At 39.2% G+C, this 25,520-nt stretch overlaps 1 protein-coding gene across 4 annotated transcripts in view; it reads right to left on the minus strand.

Moving 5' to 3' along the window:
- Nucleotides 1-25,520, minus strand: part of UBE2E1 (ubiquitin conjugating enzyme E2 E1) — a 45,914-nt gene that overhangs the window by 1,001 nt on the left and 19,393 nt on the right. For all 4 annotated transcript variants that reach the window (XM_088053329.1, XM_088053342.1, XM_088053340.1 and 1 more), the window contains exons 4-5: nucleotides 7,972-8,104; nucleotides 866-1,013 (exon numbers count right to left, since the gene is read on the minus strand). In XM_088053329.1, the coding sequence (XP_087909455.1) occupies nucleotides 866-1,013; nucleotides 7,972-8,104 (281 nt within the window). The remainder of the gene's footprint in view (nucleotides 1-865; nucleotides 1,014-7,971; nucleotides 8,105-25,520) is intronic.

A 25,520-nucleotide genomic window follows, 5' to 3' on the forward strand; every position in this document is an offset into this window, starting at 1 on the left:
AAACACACAGGCAAGGTACACTGTAACAACCTAAACATACTGAGTTGATGATCTGTATCTTCTCTGATTTTATGTATTTATGGTGATGTACTAATCTGTAATTTAACAAAGTGAAATGCCAATAAAGTTTTAAGAAGTTTAAGACACAACAATCAGTCATATTTTGCATTACTGAAGGTTTTCACCAATTCATGCATTTCAGGTTTATTTTATTCCTTCTAAGGGTGACTGAGATACTCATGCTAAGTGTACTTGTAACAAAGTAAAGCTGCCTTCTAGGAAAGGCAAAATCTCAAGAAGGGGTTTAGTACAACAAGTTTAGGACACTGTTAAATCTCACCTTTCTCTCCTCTTTAGACATACAAAAATGCAGTCTGTAAAATGACTTTAGACACGAAGACATATTCCTCTTAACTCGTGTGGACAGTGGGTGGGTTAGAGCAGCAGTGATGACCACTTGCAGCATAGTTGGTCACTTTTAAATGTATGATGGAAAGTAAAAGGTCAACCCCCCGTTTTCAGAACTGTTTGTGGCTCTTCAAGCTCTGTTACTGAATTACTGTAGCCCTACAGACCAGTGAAGACTGTGTTTGGAAGGGGAAGGATTTTCATGTGCAGGAGGATCGCTTGTTTCCCCATGGGTCAGCCTGAGGAGCAGTGAAGAGCAGTGCTCTTCACTGAGGAGCAGTGAAGAGCAGGCTGGTAGGGGATATCCCCCTCCGCCAGCTCCAGCCCCTCTCTGACTGCCCTGGAGAGGGAAATGTACTCCACCGGAGGCAGGAACTGAGCTGGCCAATACCAATGGAATGAGGAGGGCCACGTTATTTAGGTGCTGGCAGGAATGCAAGGCGGCAGGTGGACTTACCGGGGTTACAGTCTGTGAGGAGGGAGCAGATGGAGAGGAGAACTTTAGAAATGGTTAACGCTGGACTCCAGTTGTCTTTTAAAATGTCCAGGCAGATGACGCCTTGGCTGTTAATGTTACAGTGGTAGATCCTTGTCCGGAACGTTACCTGCAAGAGAGGGGTGTGAGCGGGTGTGCCGGGGTGCCGCAGGCTGTGGGGAGGGACAGGACAGGAGCTCCAAGCGAGGGAGCGAAGCAGCGCCCGGGCGCGCCGGCCCAGCCGGGTCCCGGCCTGACCCACGCCGGGCTCCCCGGGCCGCCGCCGCCCTCTCGCGGCGAAACAAAAAAGAGCCGGATTTAAAACAAGAAACGAGTAAGTCTCAGGAGCCAACTTCCACGTAAAACCCAGGTTGTGGTGGGTTTAAAATTTTTTTTTTTTTAATTTGTTTTTTGTTCCCAATGACAAGAGGGCCCGGGGCCTAACACCAGCATTTTTCTCCTTCTGGACTCCCAAGGATTTGTAAAATCTTCCAGACAGGCCAAGGCACTTAGAATCACAGCTTCCATCACTTCTAAGAGGCTCAACAATGGGGGAAATCAGTTAGATTTACTTATTTTCATGAGCTAGGCAGCTTGCCACAGAAGTTACCCAAAAGGGAAACACAAGCAGCAGGAGCCATTCTCAGAACACCATGGGACCTGCAGAGAGGCCCTACCCCGACACACTGAGTGAACAGTGACAACAAATTTGGTGCAATTTGCACGGATTAGGATTATGCACATGAATAAAGTCTGGTGGGTTCATGTCCTAAATCCTCAAAATTTGTCAGCTATCCACACCTAGAAATTTTATTGTCTGTTTATAGGTCACAAGAGAATTTGCAAAACACACTTGGTAAGCGTGTGGTATGACAAGAACACACTAGTGGCTTTCTCTTGAGATGGGACCAGCCCACTCATAAAACTTGCCAGTCAATCCTCATTTTTTCTACTGCCTTTCTGATGCAAAAAATTTTCCTGTGACCCTCCCTCTCACAGGCTTGGGGAGCAGGCACAGGGTGGGGTGTCACAGCTACAGAACCCTGGTGACTGGCATGTCCCTGCGCACTGAATCCGTGCAGTGTTTCCAAGAATGCTCCCAATGCACAGAGCACATGGGCTATTTCTGGACTTCCAAAAGCGGTTACTTGTCACACAGGAGACACCCACACTGCATGCTTGGGGAGATTTTATGCTTTATTTCTTGTCAGCTGCTTGGACTGTGGATTAAAACAGGAAGCAAACAAAGGAAACCCTGAATCCCTGCACGTTTGCACATTATGAGGGAAATAGCAAAACGACTGCAAGAGAGCAGAGATGTGTTACCCTCCCACATTTTCTGCAACAAGCTGCCACTCCAAAACCAAGAACTCCTGATGCTTTCTACCTAGGGAGCCTTAGAGGTACAGCAGACAAGAAACTTAAATGACCTTTGTTTCCCAGATCATCTAATCTTCTGAGGAAAGGCAGCAATTACTCCCTGCAGTCACATGGAAGTCCACGTGCACCAGCCTGAGCAGAGGGTGTATGGTGTATCTGCCTCTGCTTACCTGCCCCAGCCCACGCTGTTCAGGGCAAAACACCTTCGTGGCATTTGCAGCTGCTGGCAATGGCTCTGCCTTGGGTTCCTGAGCAGCCCTCAGCCCAGCCCTGCTGCTTGATCGGTATTTCTGTGTTTGACCTGCACCTGGCCTCTTTCCAAGGTTTCTAACTGTAAACGAGGTAACAATTTTGACAGCTTGAACACTTCCAGAAGTAGAAGAAGCATGGAGTATTTCCAAGCTGATACAATAAAGCCCAAATTAACATAGGTCAACAGTTCTAATTTGTAAAGACTAAGTTGTTAATCTTGATTCTCAGCACAAAAGCTAAATACTCTGTAGACAGTCTCTCAGTCCACTTGACTAATAACTGATAACAAAGCATGAATGCTGCTCGCCTTTAAGAATAAGTTTAATTTTAAATTATTTTTCATGAAGAAGGGGAAAGTGAAAATGAAAGAAGACTCTCACATACTTGCAGAACAGCCCGGTTCCTTAACACACCTTAACATATAATCCTTAAGTGATAGATCCATGGCACTAAAAGCAGTTTCCTGCAGCTAGAGGAACTCTACCAAGCACTGTGGAAAAACTCTAAATTTGTTTTCACTTTAGCAGCAACTCAGAACTAGGATGGTGTTAGACACATGTAGTCCAGCTGTTTGCCATTTACAATTTTTGCTGATGGCACAAAAGCCAGCAGTGCAGGGAAACCAAAAGGAACTGCAAGTGGGAGAAATTGGAGGCCCACTTGTAAACATACAAAAATATGTAAAGTAAATGCTCATTACACCCTAAAGAGGAAAAAAAAAAAAATCTCACCAAAACCTAGTACATTCAGACCAAAATCAAAAGAAACGGAGTTACTTAGAAGGTAGTGAAGAGAACAGCATGTGGAATAGCAGAAAAATACAGTGTAATTGAACAATCCTTTGGAAATGTCCCACCTGAGATTACATTAATGCAGTAACTACATGGAGTTAAGCACAGCTTTTGAAAAGACATAAAAGAAGCTAATCTCAACCCTACCCTGAAGTGATAGCAGAGGTTAATTTACACAAGCAGCAAAATAGGAGTGGGTGGAAGGAAGTGGTCAGAGGTTATTAATACAAATGATCAAAGCACACACACCAGGTCAACACAAGCTACTGTTTTCACCTCAGTAAATGAAATCTAAACCAACTATAATGTAACTCTTGGGAAAATGTCCATTGTAATAGTACAAATACTGAACTCTTAAATTCTAATTATACTTGTTTATCGGATTCTTCTAAATCCAGGCACACCCAGCACGTGCCTGACTCACTTGCTATCTGAAACACAGGCAAAACCAGAATACAACACAAAATGAGAAAACATAAAAAGCAGAGAACATATTAATGCTAACATCTTCAAGGTGTTGCATAGAATGCTCAATTAAATGCAAAATAACTCCATTATACATATTTAGGACATGAAAGAGAGTATCCATCCCTGTATCAGATTTCTCCCACTGAAGTTCCTTGTATTGTGCAACACATTTCCAAGTCAAATTTAAAATCTTTCATTTCTCCAGCCTCAAGCACAGTAGTGCAGACCCTCTTAATATCCTCACAAGAATCTAAATATCACTTCTAGCACAGTCTTTTGGCTCTCCTACAGCAACATCCTCTCCAAAAACATTTGCTCCAACACACTGAATCAAACCCTCATCTGGAGCTAGACCTCAGTCCTCAAAGTCTACACCTGTGTATCCTTCATCACATATCTCCAAGATGCTCATCAATCACACAGCATATGTCAGTGTTTATGCCTCAACATCTTTTCTCACACATATTCCTGAGGGCTTGGAAGCTTGCCAGGATGACCATTTTCACCTAATTTTATTTAAGTAAATCCACTAATGACATTTCATTTTCAGGTTATGAAATGTGTTCAAGTACAAGCACTTCACCATTGGGCAGCCCGCCACAGCAGGAACTGTCCTCACTGGAGTTACCAAAGACTCAAAGAGGTTTTCTTCTACTGGTCTTACAGGGCTTACCAAGGAAGATTCAAGGGTTACTAGTCCTTTTTCCTTACAGAGCTTCATCTTTTCAGACATGAAGGCTTTTAAAATGACATTCTACTCTATTTTAAAATTACTCTACTGTTCTGTGAGTGTATATCATCAAAGAGATATACTTTGATGGTATAAACAAAAACACTGGGTTTTGTTGCAACTAGCTGTTTCTTTATTTCTTGCCCTAAAAGACACTTATAAGAAGGCAACTTTAATTACATTAGCCTACCACTTAAACACGATCCACAGACAGTATTTACTCATTACTGCAAGTAGCTGGACAGTCTGAAATCAACGAAATAGCAGGAATAAAGCAGGAGCGATATGATAATCATATTTTCTACATTATCATTGATTAATACTAGTGTTGATTTTAATACAGGAGTAGCTTTGGTTCTCAAAGGAAGGTTCTTAATTTCAACCTGAAGTGCCCTAGTAGAAAAAGTGAGTTCAATTATAGCACCACCATGCTTTCTCTTACATACCATCTCAACGAGACTGAAGCTACGTGCATTTTACTTCCATGGATACATGAGGTTTGTAAACCAACTTGAACTTTTCTAAATAAAAGACTCCATTTAAATGAAACTGCTACTAAACTCTCTATTAAGGCCTCAGTAAGCAGTGCCTATCTGTTTGGTGTTTTAATCTCACCCTTCCTTTCATCTGGGTGAGGGTTTAGATCCAAAGATAAAGACAAAGGGATCTCAGAAGCACCAAGCAGAAAGCAGGGCTGAGCTGGAATGACACAACTGTTTATTAGGGTCTGCATTGGGGAACTTGGCATACAGCTGCTGTCTCAGCAGCTCTGGTAGTTACAGTATGGTCTTGCAAGGCCTCCTACTTGACCCTCGAAGCAGCATGGTGGGAACGCATCTGAGAGCAAGGGCTGCAACTCTGGCTGGGGCATTTGCATTACCTACCCCACCAGTGGCAGATACTTCTACCCAGATGGAACTGCTGAAGGGAGAGGCTGCCGAGTGGACCTCATACTGCAGGCTGTGCCAAGCCCTTTCCCTGGGCTGGACAGCCAGCAGGCCTGCCTGCAAAAGGTGTTGCCCAGGTGGGGGAACCTCCTGTAGCAGCTGGCTGTGCTGTAGGAGGCAGTGAGAAGCCTGTGTGGCATCAGGGCTGCTGAGGAGGAATTAGACAGTTGTTCCAAACACTAGAACACTGGACCCACAGCCTACAGCCAAAGAGCCAGAAACTCCCAGAAAAGGGAGGGGGGCCAATATTGCAGAAGAATGGAAAGCTTGCCATGGCAAGGACCTGCAGGAAGAGACTTCTTCCCAAAGACTGAGGTGTCCTCACAGAACCACTTTGCTGCTCTCAGACTGGCGACACACGTCATATCAGAAAAGACGCTAAAGCCAAATAAGGCAGTCCTGGGAGTAACAGGAAAGGACTCTGGAGCATGGGCAGTTTTTTCATCAGTCTTCCTGGTCAAAGAGAAAGGGTTCAAAAGGGCTAGTCAAATCTAGCAAACCAACTGGTGGATTGGTGCCACAGCCAGGGGTTTGGCTACTTAGACCATGGGATTTGCTTTGGGAAACCAGAGAAGGGGAAGGGCCCTGCATGGATGAACAAGGAGCTCCTAGGCAAAAACACACAAAGGAACTCTACAGAAAGTGGAAGCAAGGCCAGGTAGCTAGGACTAGCAGAGAGAAGTGGGCCTGTGAACTTATGAAGTTCAACAAGGCCATGTGCAAGGTCCTTGCACCTGTATCTGGCAATCATAAGAACTTGTGAGACCCCACCTGGAGCGCTGCATCTAACTCCAGGGCCTCCAACATGAGAAGGATATGGATCAGCTGGAGTGAGTCCAAAAGAGGACCATCAAGACAATTAAGAGGCTGGAGAACCTCTCCTATGAAGAGGCTGAGAGAGTCGGGCTTGTTCAGCCTAGAGAAGGAACAGGTTCTAAAAAGAACTTAGAGCAGCCTCCTAATACCTAAATGGGTACCTAAAAGGGTACCTAAAGTAGCCCACACAAGAACTGGACAGGGCCTTTTTTACTAGGGCATATACAAGGAGTCATGGCCTTAAAATGAAAAAAAGGTTAATTTAGATGAGATATTAGGAAGAAATCCCATATTGTGGTAAGGCACTGGAACAGGTTGCTCAGAAAAGTTGTGGATGCTCCCTCCCTGGAAATGTTCACAGCCATGTTGGATAGAGCTTTGAGCAACGTGGTCTAGTGGAAGGGATACTTTCCCACAGTATGGAAGTTGGAACTAGATGATCTTTAAGGCCCCTTCCAATCCAAACCATTCCAGGTGTATATGATGAGTCTGAACAAGCCTTGGCTGATAAATGCTTCTGACCTGTAGCATAGAAAGCGAAGGTGTAACAAAGCACACATGGGCAAAGCAAAGATTACTCTTTAAATGCTTACTGGGCTCACAACATAATAAACAGCAAACAGCTGGTTGGACAAAAAAACGTTCAGCAAATTAAACAAAAAAAACCACCAAAACCAACCAACCAAAAAAAACTAAACTGAATTCAATTCTGACATGAGAACCATCTGTGTTGCCAGAGAATCTCCAAAAAGAAATGGAAATATGTCAGCAGAAAAGCACTTGAGACGTCCCAAGGTAGACCATGCTGTTTGTGAATTGGAGCCCTATCTTAGAGGTAGACTTTAAGGACCTGTTGGTACTACCAGAAACCATGAAGTTATGTGAGCAAGAACAGGCAAACAGTTTCCTTAATTTGGCAAGCTTGTATTAATTTGTCTTGTGTTAGCAATTAGCACTGCTCTGTTGAGATGGACTGATGGCCTGAAGAAGTCCTTCTCTTGCAGACTAGACCAAAGTCTGAAAGATGGTACAGTCATTGGCATTTATCTCATCAATCAAACAACTTCTAAGTAGAAAGTTAAACAAGTACATAAATGCTTTCAGATACAAGACAAACACCAAGTGAATACACAAACACCTCTTGTAACCCAACACTTTTCCTGTGGCTATATATCGGAACCACGGGATAACATTCACTTGCACTGGTATTTGCCTTAGAACACTGGAACAATTGGAATGTATGAGCTTCACAAATATAACACACCTACAGAACATTTGTTACTGTACAAATAGGTGAACAACACAAGTGTCCAACAAAGCTGAAAAATTAAATACTACTTTGGTGGCCAAAACACATGTAACTTACGCTTACAGAACCCAAGTTGTTTGAGAAATTAGTATTTGTACCATTTCTCCCCTTCTCAAGTTTATTTACTTCTCAGTTTCTCAGTCCTGTCCCAATGCTTGCACTAAATGCTTAGGACTTCTTACAAACAGAAGCAGGAAGAAAACAAGCTCTAAAATAATTACCAAGTGGACTGGAAAAGCTGTTAACATAAGCTAATAGAAACTCCTATAATGTCTAAAATGAGCTTAAGTTTGTTCTTAAGAAGAGTGGATTTCAAATGGGCTGCATTCCATTAACACTGTATGCTATTCATGTTTAGCACTCATGACTTAAGATGTTAGCTACAGGTCTCTTACCTTTGGAGGCTTGAAGGGATATTCTGGTGTAAATGTGATGTCAAGGAAGAAAACACCTCCCTCATAGACTGAACCTGGAGGTCCTAGAATGGTTGATCTCCATTCATAGATGTTATCACCTTTGGGGCCAGCACTAAGGGATAAAAACCAAAATAATTTAGAAATACTACCACAGCTCAAGTAAATACAACTTCTTACATTCCTCAAGTATGATATGGAATAAATATTTCAGTTACTTTTCATATATCACCTGAAGTAGAGACAGGGATTAAGAGAAGACTGAATGCTTTCAAACACCAAGAGATCTTACCTGAACTTATCAGTGTTCCAGACTGTTCAGCAAAGCTGAGAAACTAGGGGTGGGGTATAGTTTCCATCTTCTCTATCTTGACAGTTACAAGAGCAGCATTGCCCAGAACTAAGAGCTAAGTTTCAAAGAACAATTTCTTATTGTATTTCAGAAATGGCTCTTCCATCTCAGTCTTAAATAAACTGTACCATATTAAAGACCATACTAAACAAATTAAGGATCTAGGTTAATTTTATTAATTTTGTGTGCTCTTTAAAATTAAAATATATTCTGCATTATTGTTAAACAAAGGCTCACAGTACAACTGAAGGAAGCCAAATTAATGATGACACTCTGAAATGTCAAAATTTTCTGCAATTTTATAATTTTGCTGCACTGGTTTCTAAGATGAGGCCACATGATCTTACTCTGTTGATATTGCTTGCATTGTGGAACTGCTTTTTTTAGGAGGAATTAAAATCACTGTGTCAAATTAAAACAGCACTTTCTCAAATTAGCTCTGCTTATTTGAGATTCTGCCTAACCTGCCAGCAGCTCACTACGAGCAGTACAAACTAAAGGTGTTTCAGAGATCAAATGTCTGCTTGGTAAAACTAGTTTTACTGATACCCTCAGACACTTGTACTCAGTAGTGTGCCATGTGTCACTGAGTATTTCTAAGTACAGCTCAACCTATAAAGCCATTAATGGTGTAGGACTCCATTAATGCTGCCTCTTCCCTTCTGTACTGCTATGGTAGTATTTTGTTTGTAAGGTGCCAGAGCTGGAAAAATCTTTTGCATAATGGGAGGTGCTGACACAGCTTTTTTCGTCATGGATGTACCATGGCTTCAGAAATCTCTTCTCCCGTTGTTCTGAAGGGGATGGATCTTAACATTCCTAATACAATGAAAACTAGCCTTGCTCTTCCTTCCTCCTTTTAACAAGGCTGCTCTAGGACAGAGGGTAAAAACCAGACTCTTTCATATTATAATAATCACAGAGCAGTATTACTTGAGATGGAAGTCAATACAATAAATATACACATGACAATATGCATTTGATTAACATGCAGGGAATGAGAGCAATCACAAAGTGTTAATAACAATGTTACAAACAGAAATACAATTGGAAGAACATAAATTGTCATAATAACAAGAGTGATCAGAGACACTTTTTTCCCCCTGCTCTTCCCAGTACTGGTGAACATGTTTCTTCACAGCAGGAGAATCAGGAGAGACAAAGGGAATTAATTCTGTTATCAAACTAAACTTTTTTTCCCCCACCCCAGATTAATCTAGTAATAAAATTTCACAGTATGTTGGTGCTAGATAATTCAACAATTGTGAAGTTATGACTAAAAGCATGCTTCTAGGGAAAGCAAAGTGTGTAAGAAAGCAGTAAAGGAAGACAGATGCTCTGCAAATGATGCACCAGCCACAAGGGAAGGATTTTTCTCTCCAGAACACAAAACCCTGCACAGCTCAAGATGACTATTAAATTAAAGTAAAAGCCATTCCATCCTGAACACTCCTGGCATCCCACTCCACCTTAATGACTTGTCCCTGTCCTATGCAGGTCCATATATTTGGGCACGCAGTACTCTCCAGCTACCACTTGTGCATTAGACTGGAAAAGTGTTGTACTTCGACAGGAAGCTCTGCCTCTGGAAAGACACCAACTTAACTGTACAAACTTACTGAAAAGGACTCTCTAGGGCACCCTTAGCCACTGCTTCAAGGAATCACCCCTTTATGTACCTATTAGCAACCTACTGACACACTGTCATTACCGCAAGATGCACTGGCAATCATCCTCCCTTCCCTCCCCTCCTAAAGGTGGAGCTACTGAACGGGAACAGGTACTTAAACTTCATTTGCACCGATTTACTGTTGGAATTTATATCACCAGAACTGCCAACAGAGAGCACTTCAGCACTCAAGAAATGTGATGTGTGATTAGCCCTGAATACAGCCCTCTGAACCTATGAGAAATATTCCAATATTTCACATTTTATTCCCAGCTTCGGCTCAAAGGACTGTTAATAAAAAAATCCCACAGACTTAAAAAATATATTATCATTAGTAATAGTCACAGAAATCTCTTGTATCCTATTAGGTTTCCAATTAGAGCTATCACTGCACACAAGTAATATACTGCCATATTAAGAGTGCAACATCTTTTTAAGACATCAGTAGGCTTTAACAATGATGTGCTAAGGTTTACTTTTAAGCTTTTCATAATTCAATTAACAGAGTAAAATAGCTGTGCATGCCCAACTTTTACACATTACCATTGATTTCTTATAAAAGAGAGACTGAAAGAGGAAGATGCAAGTCAGCTTCAAGTATGATACTGCTTAGATTTAATTTAGGATTAGTAATATCAAACAGCTCATGAAGACCTAGTACATAATAGGAAAGTCACAATACTTGACCACAGTGTAAGAACAGTGGCATTAACTTTTGGTGGAGATATGGAGACTGTCAAAGGCTAAAGATTACATTCTTTGTTTAAAATCCTTGCAATTATCTGCTTCAAAAAGAAATTCACTGATGCATGGACACAGGGCTCACTGGCACAGCTGTCACCTTGCCTGATACGTGTCACCACTGCTCAAATTAAGTGTCTAGATCTACTAATACAACACTTTGAAGCTGCCCAACATATGACCACTAGGAAGACAATTTTAACCAATTAAATATAAACATTTTCCACTGCAAGATGAGTATGTAAGCAACAACTTTCTGTATTGACTCATCAGCCTACAACCTCTTCACTCCAAAGAAAGAAATTAATAAAAGACCAGAAATTCAGAGTGAAAAATTACACCCAAAAGAAAACTGGAAAGATCCCAACCCATTATTATCCCATCAAGCAGCATGTGTTACACTGCAGTGCAACTGAGATCTCTCCTGGAAAAACAAGTGAATATTCAGTGAAGATGCATTGCACCCCCTCTAACAACTGATCCTGATTGTTCCCAATTGTCTTAGGTTGCAATGCAAGATGTAACCAAAAGTATGTATTCTATTACCATCTGTTAAAACCAGGTGTGGCAGTGTTCTTTATCTCTTCCATGACCCATCCTCCCTCCAGAGGGTTATCTGCTGTTAATGGGCCATTGAGTCTCACTGCATGACTGATAAAATTACATCATCCCTTTGTGAGATGCTCCACCCAGGGGGAGGAGCCAAGCATTCCTACCTGGATATAATCTGAGACTGGAATACCGCAGTCAGTCTTCCTGCACTGGATTCCCAGAAGAAGACTGGACCCATCTACACCACCACTGGACCTTTAGGAGAAAACCACACCCTTCTACAGGATCACTGCTTCAACAGAACCACATCTGTCACTCCAGGAGAGCTGCAGCCACCACTTAATGAGACTGCTACCAACACCCTGACCAACAGGGTGTCAAGTTGCATCCTGACTCCGTTGGTGGTTTTTTTGTAGTACTGCATTTTATTTTAATTTTCCTAGTAAAGAACTGTTACTCTTATTCCCATGTCTTTGCTTGAGAGCCCCTTAATTTCAAAATTGAATAATTTGGAGGGAGTGGACTTATATTTTTCATTTCAAAAGAAGCTCCTGCTGTCTTTAGCAGACACTTGTTTTTCAAACTAAGACACCAATGATGCTGGCTTATCCCCCAGACAGATGTTATGACAGAAACACTTCTTGGGAAACCTCCCAGAGCCAAGGTATTGTTCAAGGAATATCTATTTTTCCAAGCCTAGAAGCAGGAAAATGCAAGGCATTACCCCCTGGTAGACACAAGCCACAGAGAAAGCCTCAGCACAAGTGAGACTGAGCTCAAAGTCCTGCATGGGCCAAGTCCTAACCAGTCTTGTGCTCTTTGGAAAAACCTGATCTTGCTCTGCCTCTCTTTGCTGGCAGGCGCCACATTCTTTCCCAACTTAAAAATCCAACCGGTAAATTAGAAATGCCTGGAGCAGAGGCTGGGGAGCAGAACAATGCCCAGGTAAATTAGCTGCAGATGCCTTGCAGTACTAATCAACTGCAAATACAGAACTCTGTCTCAGAGAGTCAGTGTTCATGGAGAAGACACACACAGACACACACACTTTCACATTTGGAAAAAGCTGAAATGACAGACAGTCTGCAAGAACACTCAGCCTATGGCTTTTTCATATTAAGCCAGCCAGATACAACCTCCATCACAGGTCTGCAGTACATGATACCACCCTGATATTTTGCACATGCAAAACTTCCTCCTCAACTTCCTCCTCTGCCCTGGCACCCTGGGATAATCACTCAAAATATACCTATGCCACAGAGGGAAGGCAGGATTTTCTGGTGTTCACCACGTATAGCTAATGTACTAAAATCCCTGGGAACATAGTGACGGTACTTTCCAAGAGAATGACTCAGAAAGAGTCCATCATTTATGTAAATATGCTAGTTCATTTGGAAACTACCTGGTCCTTTCTAGGAGCTAACCAAACAATAATGTAAGCACTCCCTTTAGTGAAAATTCAGACTGGCAAATAGTTTAATTTCTCTTCTTTGAGATACAGAAGACATACAATAGCAGATCACTGCAATGATAAATCAAAATAGTTGATGCTACAGACACTAGGTTAATACCCTGATATACCAAAACAGCACATATTCCTTTTAAAAGCTAACTAATTTAGCAGAGTAGTTTAGAAGTGCCGGAGTCTGCTATCCGTCAGGGTGATGAGAAGGGTGATTCCATGGTACAATGAAAGAAATAACACATAATGAAATCCTACAATATATTTCAGTTAAAATCACAAGTAACAAACTCATGAACTCATACACCAACTACTCCATATCCCTAGGTGCTATTTTTGAGGCTATTTTGCTCTGAACATGAAGAGTCTGATGCTAGTAGCTAAGCTTTTTTGAAGTTGCACACTTGGGGAAAATAAACATAAATTCTAAAAACACTGCAGACATGACCTTTTCCAAGGGACATAGCTCAAATCAGAAAGCAAACAACATAGTAATGGCACATGGGAATTTTCAGGGTGGCAGAGAATCTAATGATCTCCAAAGTAAAACTGCATCACTACAAACTGACAGCAACATCAATTTTTTTTGCGTGTTGCTTTGTTTTCTGGTAAGAAACAGTTAATGGCTCAACATGGAAGAGCATCTTAGTTATAGACTTACTAGGCAGCTTTAGGAAATAGCTGAATGTTAGAAGGTCCTTCTTCTCCCTTTTCTTTCCCCACCTCCTCCTTTTTATTTATTTTTTTTTTTCTTCTCCAAAGATGTAAGCCCAAAACACATTAGATGTTTTGGATGCCAGGCAGGTAGTGTATCATTCTCACATGAAGTTCTGTTGCACCTTGATTTTTCCGACAAGCCCACTCCATCCCTGACCTCAGGGTAAATACACTTTCTTTTCTCGTAGCCCGCTGGGTGGGTGCACCCTGAACTTGCTCACTTGTACTGTTAAGCCGAATCTGGTGGAGAGATTGGAAAAGCACCCCATAAACACTGGATCACTGGGGGAGGCAAGTGCCACCTTTACAAAGAAGCAGAACAGCTCATCCATCTTAGCCATTGAAAACAAACACCAAATCCCCCATTCAAACACATTTTGCTCTACAGACCTTTAAGCAAGCTGTCTTAAAATGGGAGTGTTCAAGGACAGAGTGAAAACCAACAAAACAAAATGCAGATGTTCAGCCCAAACATCACTTCAAAACCTTCATATTAATGCACAGTTCTAATTTTAGAAACAAACTGTCATCTTCTGCATATGCTTTATCTACCAAAATCTATTATTATTATTATTGCTATAGCACCATTCATAGACAGGACCCCACTATGCTAAGCCTGCTACAATACAATCCAAAGACCTGTGAACACAATTTACAAAGGTTTTTCAATTATAAAATAAGCATTAAAACATGTAGTTATTAGGAGGAAATCCAAATAGACAAAACAGAAGTAGTTAAAAGAATACCTGGGGCATTCCACTTAATTGCAATTTTTTTTGGCAAAGTAGTTTAAAAGTGAGATGCCTCCCATTTTTAAGTCAAGGAATAGAAATTAAAGGAAAACAAAGGAAAAAAAAATCACAACACAAGAAAACCACTCCTGGGCAACCATGGCAAATTAAAGGTAACATACTGAATCAGTACGTGCCTATGTGAATCAGTGGCAATTTTTGCCCACTGTCATTAAACACAACCAAGCTGCTCCTCTGTGCTAACATAAAAATGATGGATTGATATCAGGTGAATTTCCTGCAGGCTCAATGAGGGATAGAGGGAAAAGACAGCAAGAGAAAAAGCTGCAGCCAGCTTTAGTTAAAACATAAGAAGTGAGCAAAGGACGTAGAGAGGTAAGTGAGCAAAAATGGAACATAATATTGGTACAGCAATCTAAACATAAGATTTTGAAAATAGAACTTAATTCTCCTTGTTCATGTTCAGGGATTTGATTCTCAAGAACAAAGCTGTAAATACTATTATTTTTCTTGTAAGTCATTGAAAGTATTGTGTTTTCTGCCTTCAATTTAAAATGCAGTCACAATATTATTGCACAAGCATAAGTGCCTTACAAATCCCACCACATTTCTAACAGAGTTAGAAATAATATCATTCTTCTCTGCATTTCCATGCACAAAATTTCTGTTTTAGCATCTGGGAAAGCTTTTCCCTTAAGTATCAGCCTAATGTAAAATTAGGAAGGTTTGAACGATTGCAGAAAGCTTAAACTGGAGGATAAATGTGCAATGAATTACTTTCTTACTAGGTTAAAAAAGGAACTAAGTAACTAAATAGCTCTGATAACAGAGCTGATAAGGTGTAATGCAGGGATTTATGGGACTTCAAGGAAAACTGATCAGGGGAATTTCTTCATGGGAAGGAAAGAAAAAATACTACTTTTTCCAATTTATATAAAAAATACTTGGCAATAAGATCACACAACAACCAAGATTTACCACAGCCAAGATGTCACTCTTTTTCTATTGCAATAGGAACAGAAATGCCATGGGGTACTTGGAAATGTAGGACTTTTACCTGAAATATTTCAGTCTCTGCAAAACATTACTGTGAAGTTACTACTAAGCTACCTGGTGAAAAGGCCAACCCTCTTAAACAATTTCACTGCAGTTTGATTTTTAAACCAGGCTTCAAAGATTTAAAATAAAATCTCAGTTTTGACCTCAGGGAGGTCAGGAGGAAATTTACAGTATTCTCAGGAGTGTGCTGCAGCTCTATTTAGTTTAGCAATAATCACTCAAATTTAGGAGCAAGTTCTTATAAAAAGGTTCAAGAGAAATTAATCCATTTAGCATTGGTTGCAAAATTGAAAATAAATCCAACCCACTCAGTTCTCAAGGGTTTCAGTTTTTCTTTCCAGTGGCTTCTTTGTAGCCTTCTCTACTGCAAAGAAATGGAAGTTTGTCCCACTACATACATGTAGGAATGTTTTCAATGTCAAACATGACTGCAGAAAGGCTGTTTCTCTAAGTCAGAGACTTTAGTATGCACAGTATGGAAATACAGAAAATGCCAGACTAAGTAATCAATGAAATTATTTTCATTGTACGCAAATATTTTTCTTTTCTCCTCACAGGTGTAGTTTGAGGCCATGACCAAAAATCAAATAAATGAAAATGTCCCAGCTTATATGTGACCTTACATGTCCCATTAAATAATACCCTGTATAAGAAACAATAAAACAAATTGGGCAAGAGTAACAGAGAATCTGATTCACCTAACAATTAGCAATGTCTCATTTAAAATGACAAGAAGATGTGATGGTAGAATCTGTGGTCCGCCAATATAATCTTATGTTATTTTCAAATCAGTTTCCTTCCTGCCTTTTGTCTGTTGACTATGAACTACCTACACTGGGACAGAAATTATCACACATCATCAGACCTCATTTCCAAATTATTTATGTATTTATAGCATAGATGTGTAATTTATAGCTGGTAAGGAAAACCAGGCAGTTTCACAAATGCACTATTTCTGCAACTACACCATTTTTGGGGGGGCCTCTTCATATTCCAACACATTTTTGAAAATTGGTGTAGAAATATAACTAGTGAACCTATTTATTTCTGTAATTTTAATGGCTGCATAAAGCAAGCATACCCTAAACTGGTTGCCTAGCATCAAACTGACAGACCTATAATTAAAGACAAATAAAAGACAATCAATACTGCTAATAAATATGAAAGTTCTTGTGTTACTAATCTCAAATGTGGTATACTCCTGAAAAGAAAAATCTACTTCCTCCTGGCACTTACTGTGATATAGTAGATTCTTCATACACGTAAAGGAAACTATCCCCTCTGACAACTAAACAGTTTAATAATACCCCCTTCCCCTTCATAAGCCCTAGAGGTGCTACACTGAATGCTAACAGGGCTCTGTCCTAAATACTGTGCTTTATCCATTAAAGAAAATAGAAATCTACGACCATTAATATACCATTCCAGAATCAAGCTGGGACTACATCTGTGTTTCGTCTATCATGCCCATCGCCTGTCCTGTTCTCATCAGTGTGAGAATGTGGAAGATGATCTCACTAAGCAGATAAAACTCCCCAGTACATCATAAAGATTTGGAAGCCCTGTAGTACATCAACTGTAATAGTAATAAGTTTGAACCCATGTGATCTGGACAATTCTGTCTCTTCACAAGTCATTTGCCCTACTAAGGGAAAAAAAAATAATAGAGGATCCCATTGCATAAGCCTACCTATCCAGCATCAAGCTAACATAGTGGACTGTTTATTTTGGACTTTATCATCCATTTGCCCTATTGATTTTATTATAATTCTGTAGATCAAGAAATGCATACCCTAAATAAGTTAAATTGAAAGGGCAATAGCAGCTACAAACCAGCTTGGAAAAAACAGCCCCAGAAAATTGAAGATTTGTTAATGCTTGGCAAGATGCCTCTACTATGCTGAAAATTGAAAGCAAACAAGACTCTTGAGCTTCCTCAAACTAATAAGGACAAGGTTCTTGAAACTTCACCTAACTGCATCCTTGAGCTAACTTTCTTACTTCCATGGGGAGGAAAAGGGCTACTTGAAAGACAGGAATCAGTCCATTTCCAGACTAGAGATATGCTACCATCTTTGTTGCACTGAATGGCAGAAATTCTGCTTCAAGTCTGTACTTGGAACAGATGAAGTAGTATTTCAAAGTTACTAGTTTATATGCAACTTCTAAGTTTTCAAGAGAACATAATTTAAGAGAAAAAAACCTGCTCCTGTACCATGTGCTCCTAAGCTGATTTACCTGTTCCATCATCTACACCTACCAACCAACCCACCCTAAAAACATGCTACAAATTAGAACAATCCATCAGCCAATCAACAAAGTGAGTCCCCTTCCCATTAGATGTAGGACAGGTAGAGTCAACATCACTTAACCAGAGAAACAAGCCATCCCATTATCTTGGCTTCACATCTTTATATTGCTTCCCATCAGCATACCAATGCTGATACCAATAACATTATGTTGCTGAACAAAATACAAATGTCTTGAAGGACATATCTTAAAGATACACAAAAGATAGGAAGTAAAAAAAAAGTCTAATCTCAATGTCTTTCCCTTCTCCTTTACCTACATTAAACCTTCTTTCCTTGCCACTCACTAAATAAATCAGGATCACTGAATTTGAATGAACCTATTTCACTGTGGGTGCTAATAGCAAAAGTACACAAACCAGCTAACAACAGCTCAAAATTTGGTTACTCTTCTCAAAACAACAACAAAATTCTCACAATTATGCTGTACTACCCAGAGTAATTCTTTCCTGATTTTCACAGGTCTAAACTATCAAAATTACCTGGCAGAAAAGTAAAGTAATTTGAAAGCACTGCCTTTGACTTTTGAAACTCTGGCATGCAGAGACTAGAAACAGAAATCTAAGAGAGCTTGCTTTAAATATAACAAGATTACCTATACTGTAATACAGCACAGCTGCCAGCCAACTACATAGCAGCCACTAAAAATTGTTTATAAATCACTGCAAGTTGTTCCCATTAATAACATGAGTGAGTCACAATATCCAGCCAACATTTACTGTAGTAGATACAAATATTTCAAAGCTGATAAGAGGGAAAAACCTTAAAAAAACCAAAAAAAAATCTCTGAAGAGATTTAATAAGAAAAATAGAACTTTGATTTTTCTACAATAGATTCACATACATAAGGACAGCCTAAACAGGCATTTGCAGTGACTTTTTAAACTTTTGTTTAATTTTTTATTTTCAAAGTATTAGGAACTTTTTGACCTTCCCAATACCTTTATTTCATGACCCTTTTGTTTGTAAATGTCCAAATATCCCAAATGTAAGGAAACATTAAAGACAATGAACCAATGACGTGGCAGGCAATAATAGTTTCAACTTAGGGCATTATATAACTTACATCTTTCATGGAAAACATGTTATATTCACACAAGCCAACACTTGGTGTCTTTCTGCTCCCAGATTTCCACCAGAGAGAGATGACTTAGCAACAATTTAATAGGCTGAAAGACAACTCCCATGTGTGGCAGTTAAGTTCTGCTCACAGAGGACCATGACAGGCAGGGAACAGGGAATTTCCAGGGAACACAAGAAATTCAAGCATCCTGGTCCCACATGGCTTAGAAACTTGCTTCTTCAGCTGATCACTGACATTCTTAGTTTAAACTAAATTTAAACGTCTCAGTGCCATGGACAAAAAAAAAAAAAAAAAAGAAGGTAAATTCACACTTTAATTACCTGAAGCCACTCACATTAAATAATACTACATGTATGTTGCCATGAAGGCTTTTCTAGTCATTAAAAAATAAAGACATTTTCCTCACAAACTTCTGAAGCAATCCAAGAAATTTACAAAAAAAAGGTCTGAAGTACACATCCCTTCATTGGATGGTGGTAACATTTTAATTGGTAGTAGTTCTAGCAAGAGGTGTTCTATTGTAGAGGCAGAAGGAGGAGAGCACACCTCCCAGAAACATGTGTCTTAGAGACAGAGAACAGCATACATTTTCTAACCTTTTAACCTCAGCATTGTTACAAGTTATACTTTGAAGCAAGAGTGACAAGATTAGGCTATGTTTTGAGAGTTGAGGCTTGCTTTTGTTATGCTGTAACCATAAATGCCGAGGAAATTGCAAAACTGACACAGAGACAGATGAGCAGTTTGCACCTAATATTACACTATTAAGTTTTTGAATATAAACTGAACACATTGCTTCTAATTAGGCACGAGTATGAAAACAGCATAATAGCACACAGTGGTATGGCAAAACACCTGAAAGTGTTACATACATAACAACATAAGAGAAATAAATCTCTCACTAGCTACAAATCACAGGGTTTTCAGGTTTGAAGGCAGGGAAAAATCTCTCTAAGCACAAGGGAAACTGATTTGTTTTCTACCACTCCAGATTCACTCACTTTGATTTTTCTTACTAAAAGGCATTTCAAGTATTTCTTGTAGTGAAATAAAGATGTTCAAACAGCAGTAAGTTTACAATGGAAATATACAATTTACACTATGTTAGAAAATTTCTCATCCAGTCTTGACAACTCCACCTGAACTTTCAAGATAAAATAATGAACCGGTATTTCTCCATTTAATTTTCTGTGTCAAGACCTCAGTTCAGAAAGGCCAGTAAATAAACTCTTAGAGTACACAGAAACCGCCTCCTTAACAAATTAGTGAGAATAGACCATTTCCAAAGGCAGCTCACATTCCCATCATTAAAAGTGACTTATCCTTTTTTTTTTAAAAAAAAAAATATTGTTGGGTTGGGTTTTCAATCAAATGTAGGTTTATGATGAGCCAACAGGTTATGATGAGCCAACTTTTTTTCCAATTAAGGTAAAATAGCTCTCTTCTGCTAGGCTTGTATGCATCAGAAGAGTAGAACACATCACTCAGAAAAAAATCATCCCAATGACAGTATCATTAACAGATTACAAAACTAACCAATACTAATATGATTTTTAAATTCACTCTATATAAATATACACAAAACTCATGCAACTTTTAAGACATGAGTTAATGATACTACAAACTTGAAATCTCATCAGGTAAAGTCAACCTTAAGTACTGGAGTAAAACACCAAAGTGAGTCCTTGTTTTGTGCTTTAAGACTCAGTTCTCTGAGAGACATATTAATTTGACAAAAATATAACAGAAAATACTTTTAGAAATCACTCTTTTAATAGTGGTGTTGTTCTATATACACACACATATATGTATATGTGTTTCATACAGCACAGAACTTTTTGCAACATGGCTTACAAAGATTATTTTTCTAAGCACATTTTTCCTCCTATAGAACAATATTAAAGTTCACACATTAGTATACTAGAGATAGTATCACTGCAAAGATTTTGATCACAGGTCAAGTGCAAATTTTATCTACTAACTTATCAAAAGAAATATAGATCCACCAGGCTGATCTGAAGTCCACCTAGTTTAACACCTTGTATCTCACTGTCTTCCAGTGTCAAATGGGTCAGAGATGGGCATCAGAAGTTTTCTGCCAAGTCTTGGGTTTTCCTCTACCATAGCAACACCCTCAGTGGTATCTGCTTGAGCCTCAACACCAGGCATCCATGTTTTCCTTCTGAAGTCAGTATTATGAATAAGCTGTAATTCTGTCTGATTTTGCCCTCCACAGAAGCCTAAGACTTTTTGAGGCTAGCTTAATTCCTGCTTTCAGTCGTGTAATACAGCATGGAACCCCATTTTGTTCTGTAAAAAGTGAACAAATTAAATTTCACTATTTTTAATCTCATTCCATATGCCTTTGTTCTTGTCTTAGAGGAAGAAAAAAACTTTCCTCTCTATTTTCTCTCTCGAGGTTAAAAAAATAAGAGACTCAGGCTTCCCAGTGAAGGGGTTGCAGCACCAAGCCTGAGTTCAAGAAGCGTTTGGACAATACTGTTAGGCACATGGTGTGATCCTTGAGGATGGTGTTTCACAGGGCCAGGAGCTGGACTTGATGATCCTTGTGGGTTCCTTCCAACTTGGCATATTCTGTGATCCTGTAAATGCTAAGTTTGTTGGTTTGGTTTTTTGGTGTTTGTTGTTTTTGGTTTTTAAAGGAAACAATCCCTCTGTCTTCACATGAGAAGTCTTCCAGTTCCTTTTTTAATAAATTCCATCTCTCCTCTCCAAAATCTAATTACTTCTCCAATACACTCTTTTAAAGATAGAGTGGACAGCATTCCACAGAAGCTGATAGATGAGCCATTACTTTGCATGTATTTGAATTAAGCCTTTTTCTCATTCACAGGATCCTTTTTTCAAAATGGGAAAACTTATCACCATAGGTGATAATGGCCCTAGCGAGCACAAGGTCAGTAAAGAGTAAGTTTCTTTCCCTACTTCAAAGTTTGTGGCAAACCACTCATTATTAAAGACCTATCCTGTAAGCATACATTTGTCAAGTCTCTTTCTAAAATCAAGTACTTTTGTACTTTTTTGATACTTCCTGTATAAGTCTGGGTTAGCTGAAGTCAATGACAAAAATTCCATTAAGTTCAACAGAACTAATTCATATGCAATGCAGGGCACAGGAATCTCTTGGGAATCCAGCAAAACCCCCCCAACAAAGCCAGCAGCAAGTGCAAAGGCCAGATCACTACAGAGCACTTGGACTGGGGGGTTGCTTCATCACACTTAGTCCAGTCAGTAATTATGGCATTCCTAATTCCTACTGTCAGCAGAGAACACTTTTGAAAGCATCTTGCTGCATCTGCCATGAAAAGACAAAATACTGTATTTTTTATGGAAGAGTTAATTCTAAAAGTTTGTTATTAATCAATGCTACTGATGATCATTTTCAAAACAAGAAACAAGATTTGCTTCTGTGATTAAACTGACAATAGTTTATAGATAATTACAGAAGAGAACTTTATAAGGAATACACAGAGCTTTGCAGAGAGCTGAACTCCTCTACAGGAGACATTTTAAAGTTCTTTTGTCTGAAGCCACATGATTTATTCAAGTTACCTTTCCTATAATCCCAATATGAGAATTTAAAGGCCAGGAATGCCTTGACCAAAACCTAGGTATTTCTAATTTTTAGTGCTATTAGTTTTTGCTCAACTACCTTTTTCTTTTCTCTCTGAATCTACAGATGTGGGTTTGTGTTGGGTTTTTCTGTTATGTGGTTTTGGGTTTGGGTTTTTTTGGAGGGGTTTGTTGTTTGCATTTTTGTTTTGTTTTTTTTTTAAATCTCTAGTGTATCAAGATATTTCTCCTCCCTAGCCCCAACATGTAGAAACTGTGTAGTTTAAAGTCCTGCTGAGATTTGCAGGCATAAATGTCAACTGTAATAGTCTAGCCTTTTAACTTATTTCTCTCTTCACTCCTGATATTTTTCCACTCTGTAGAATTAATTCTGTAATCTGAAGTGCCACTTATTAAAAAGGCAAGCGATGGTAAAGAGCTTGCTACCATCATCACTTCCTCTACAGAAATATAGTGATTTCACTCATTACAGCACACTCAAGTTTAATCAACACTGTGGCTTCTGCTCTGTGTAGGTATTAATCATTTATAAGTCTTTGGATTCTATTGCTCACTTTGTAGGTCATTTCCGTAAGCATTTCCCTTGCAACCTGATCAGACGTGATGCATAAAAGTCATTTCTGGGATGACCTGAGATGGAAAGGGATGTGGAAAAGGAGCATGAAAAGGGACAAAATCAGTATGGGAGGATTTCTGGTCCATCCAAAGAGATACAAGACAGGTGTGCACATGTGTATGTGGAAGGAGGGAAAAAACACTCTTTGTGCAAGCTGGGATTGGAAAAGATTTCAATGTAATGCTCAGAATTAAAGGAGATTTTAGACTATAGCCAAGTTTAACTGGAAGAAACAAATAACTCTCCCCCAGCCCCCAGAAAACCCTCCACCATGCTCTTCTGATACAACATCTCAAAGTATCTTGCTTAAACCTAGGAGCATGAGTTTAATATTGCTCCCAAATAACCATAATTAATAACATCAGCTTTGAACACTGATGGCAGCCACATGCCTGTCCAATTCTATTTCAAATTCTGTTATATTCTTGGCCTCAATAATTTCCTATGACAGTAAGTTCCAGAGACTAATTATATGTGTGAAAAACACATATAATACCTTCCTTTTATTGCTCTTCTATTTGCCATCCTTGATTTCAATAGAACATCTCTCTTGGTTCTTCTGTTATGAGAAAAAGAAAACAGATGTTTCTAATTTATTTTCTCTTACACTAGAATTCAGTGCAGCATGAAGTTAGCAGTTAAATGACTGAAATATTTCATCCTGATTGTGTTCTTCCAGAGTAAATATCTGTTCTTCCAGAGTAAACTTACCTACAAACTAGGAGAATCAGAGAAAGATGAGCAAGGAAGTAAAGAAATTCAAACCTATGAGCTTTAGGCATAAGGTTTATGACAGAAAATGAGAAAACAAATATCAAAAGAATTAAAAATGCTCCCTTATTCAATCCTGGTATTTCTATATTTGGAAAAAAAAAAACAAACCAAACAAACCACCCCAATGAACCACAAACTAACCAAATGAAATACAGTGTGTATGGCTGAAGATGGAACCTCTGGTATCACACATACTCAGCATGCTATTTTAAATCTCATTGTAGAAGCAATTAGAACAGTTGCAGCTTCCTTTGTGAGCATAAGCAAGTTCTCAGGTGCCATCATCAGGGTCATGGATGAACAGCTTAAAAAGGGATTGATGCCACTGTTTTGCAAGGACATTTCTGGGCACTTGCAGGAAGGGTGTACATCTATATTTGCGTGTAACTAATCTGGGTGTAAACTGCATCAAACAAAAGCATGACTTCAATCAAAACACTTAATTAAATAGGGATATCCATGTAGAGGCACTAAATTTGTAAAAGCAAGTGGAAGAAGATTTCAGAGGGAACTCGCCACATTGCAGACTGATGACATTGGTGTTACAATTTCAGTGGAAACTTTGCTTGATTTAGTTATTCCAGAACAGGAAAGGACAATTCAGAGAAATTACAGCTTTTATGTTACTTCAGCAATAGGACTGATCCCTAAATACAAAGGTTGCCTACCCTTAGATCCACTACCAGCCTGCACTGAGTCTTACTATACCAAATTCCAACCTTCCTCATTTATTTTAATGGAAACAACACTGCAGTTGAGGAAAAATACACCCTTCAATGCTTCATTCTGCAGGATGATGGTATCCTTGATCTTTACACCACATTCATTAGTATACATTTGATAGACATGAAAAGGCCTCACCCATATTGCCCAGCTTTGAGGACTTGAAAACAAATTTCTGGAGCAGAGAAATCATTCAGATCAGATTTTTTTTTTTAAAGGTGTGTTTTCAACAATGAAACAGATAATTAATAAATAAATAAAGTGTTTTCATACAGTTAGGAAGTTCATTGTTCCAAGTCAAAACACTGCAAAGACTAGAAGAAAGCTACTAGTCTGCTATGATTAGCCAAGAGCACAATTAGTTCCTACTTGATGACAGGATCAGACACAAAAAGGAAACTCAGGTGGGTGATATACAAAATGAGGTGTCCTGATTGAGTGTGACAACATTCAGATTGAATTTTCTAAAACTGTCATACATCTTTTAACAAACTTGTGTGAGAATGGTCCTGTTATATCTAGTTCTGATCATACTGATATTATTTCATACATAAATTTGGAGTACACAAAGCCTGTACACCCCCGTAGCTGTACTCACTCCGTTGAGTGACATGTGAACACACACACACTCTTATATATTGCAGAGGATCTAGAATTGTGTTATCATTTTTGCTACAAAATAACTACAAGAATATACATTATGGCAGCACTGATTCCCTCTCAGCCATGAAAAGAAGTTCGACTTTACCCTTTATTCCATTGGTATTAACTGGCAAGTCAGAGTTATCCTTGGAGTCTGCTTTGCACACCTCTAAGAGACTTTCCTATGTGTGCTTCTCCTGGGTGATGCAATGTTTGCAGTTTATGAAAACGCATACTCCGTGAACTTCTACAAGTCAAATTAAATGCTAAAGAAAAGGAAACTTGATCTTACAGTAATTCTTTTCCACACAGCTACTTCTGAACATTTAGGAGGGAAAAAATAAAGAAAAAAAAAACCAACTCTTTACTTTCTCAAAACTCCAACTGCACTGTGGCAAGTGAACGCAACATAATGTGTTTGCACACACATGCATGCTTTAAACACACTGCTGATAAAAAGCAGATCTGATTCACCACTGTTCCCC

This window comes from Pseudopodoces humilis, chromosome 1 (assembly GCF_049639895.1).
Source record: "Pseudopodoces humilis isolate 2021_Gansu_Grassland_sample_001 chromosome 1, ASM4963989v1, whole genome shotgun sequence".
NCBI lineage: Eukaryota > Metazoa > Chordata > Aves > Passeriformes > Paridae > Pseudopodoces > Pseudopodoces humilis.